Raw genomic sequence first — 1,389 nt, 5'->3', positions numbered from 1 at the left:
GAGTGGCTCAGTTGGTTAAGAGCTCGCTCAAGAGTGCGAGCTCTGAGCAACAACGGTTCGATGCCCGGCCCGAGCTGAGCTGCCTCTGAGCTGCCAACAGGTGGCAGGATGACTCAGCCTAAAAAAAAAAGATATTAGTAAGTGGGTTTTTCAACTACTTAATAACATTGAAAAAATGGTTATAATACAATATTAATTGAAAAATATATGCTATAGAACAGACTATATGGTATGTTACCATTTTGTCTCAAAGTTATGAGTATAAATATAATTGACTGGATACAGTGGAACTTGGTATTTATCTATGGGTGCTGATTTTTATTTTCTTTTATTTCTATCTTTCCACGTTTTATATAATTAATATGCAAATTATTTTATATTATGAAAAATAAATGTACTTTTAATGTTCATTCGTTGAATAGATCAAACGCACGCAAGTTCAGAATTCTAAAAGTATATAAAGGTATGGAATGTAATGTATATCTTTTACTTCTGTTTTTCCTTCACAAGAAGCCAAATTATGTTTCCTGACATTTTTCCAGAAATACTGAAATGAATAAATATATGTATATACATACATATATGTATGTATGTATATAGGTATTCATTTTTTGCTTTCCTTTTTTTTACACACACAACCTTGCTTATTTATATAAGTTGTCAATTTATCTCTGAGAGCTTTCTATTACTAACACATTGTTTTTCATGGCTGCTGAGTATTCTATTGCATGGATGTGCTCTTATTTTTCCATAAAATATTTATTGTGTTTGAAGGGCACATGCTACCTTTTCTACTTACAACATTGTAATGAATAGCTATGAACATACATCCCTTTACACATGGGCAAATAATGCTGAACCATCTGCTTCCAGACATTTATATGATACAGAAAAATTTTGTGGAAGCTATTATAATATCAGATGGAGTATCAGTTATACTTCTGAGGAAACCACAAAAAAATAACTGCTCTACTTGCGGGCATTTCTTCAGAGGGGATGACTTTTGTGATTGCCTCATCTTCTCTTTTAGTTGAACCAACCGAATTTGGACTTGTTTTGCGCCACACCAATGAATCATTACCTGAGAGAGATGTTGGAAAAACGACATTAGGAGCAACAATTTGTCAAAGGAGATGACCAGAATCGAATGGCTCACTGACTCGCCCTGAATCCTACCTTGTGTAACCTGGCAACCGATGAGCTCCACTTTTAAGGCTATCCTTTGGTGCCACTTCTTGGGGACAACCCGCACATATCTGGCCACAATGGGAGGGATGAAATTGTTCCTTACTGGATCCCGAAAATTAAAGTTGCCCTGAAACACCTGTAGAAACAGGTAACTTTTACCTGAAGAGTCTATTAGTTAGTTTTTATGTCTTTATCAACAAC

At 35.1% G+C, this 1,389-nt stretch overlaps 1 protein-coding gene across 1 annotated transcript in view; it reads right to left on the bottom strand.

Annotated features, from left to right (window-relative positions):
- DCBLD1 (discoidin, CUB and LCCL domain containing 1) overlaps positions 1–1,389 on the bottom strand; it is a 68,218-nt gene that overhangs the window by 6,440 nt on the left and 60,389 nt on the right. The window contains exons 7-9 of the mRNA XM_019668273.1: positions 1,177–1,361; positions 978–1,081; positions 86–118 (exon numbers count right to left, since the gene is read on the bottom strand). Of these exons, the coding sequence (XP_019523818.1) occupies positions 86–118; positions 978–1,081; positions 1,177–1,361 (322 nt within the window). The remainder of the gene's footprint in view (positions 1–85; positions 119–977; positions 1,082–1,176; positions 1,362–1,389) is intronic.

This window comes from Hipposideros armiger, unplaced genomic scaffold (assembly GCF_001890085.2).
Source record: "Hipposideros armiger isolate ML-2016 unplaced genomic scaffold, ASM189008v1 scaffold_523, whole genome shotgun sequence".
Lineage (NCBI taxonomy): Eukaryota > Metazoa > Chordata > Mammalia > Chiroptera > Hipposideridae > Hipposideros > Hipposideros armiger.
This window is presented reverse-complemented; position numbering and strand designations above follow the sequence as displayed.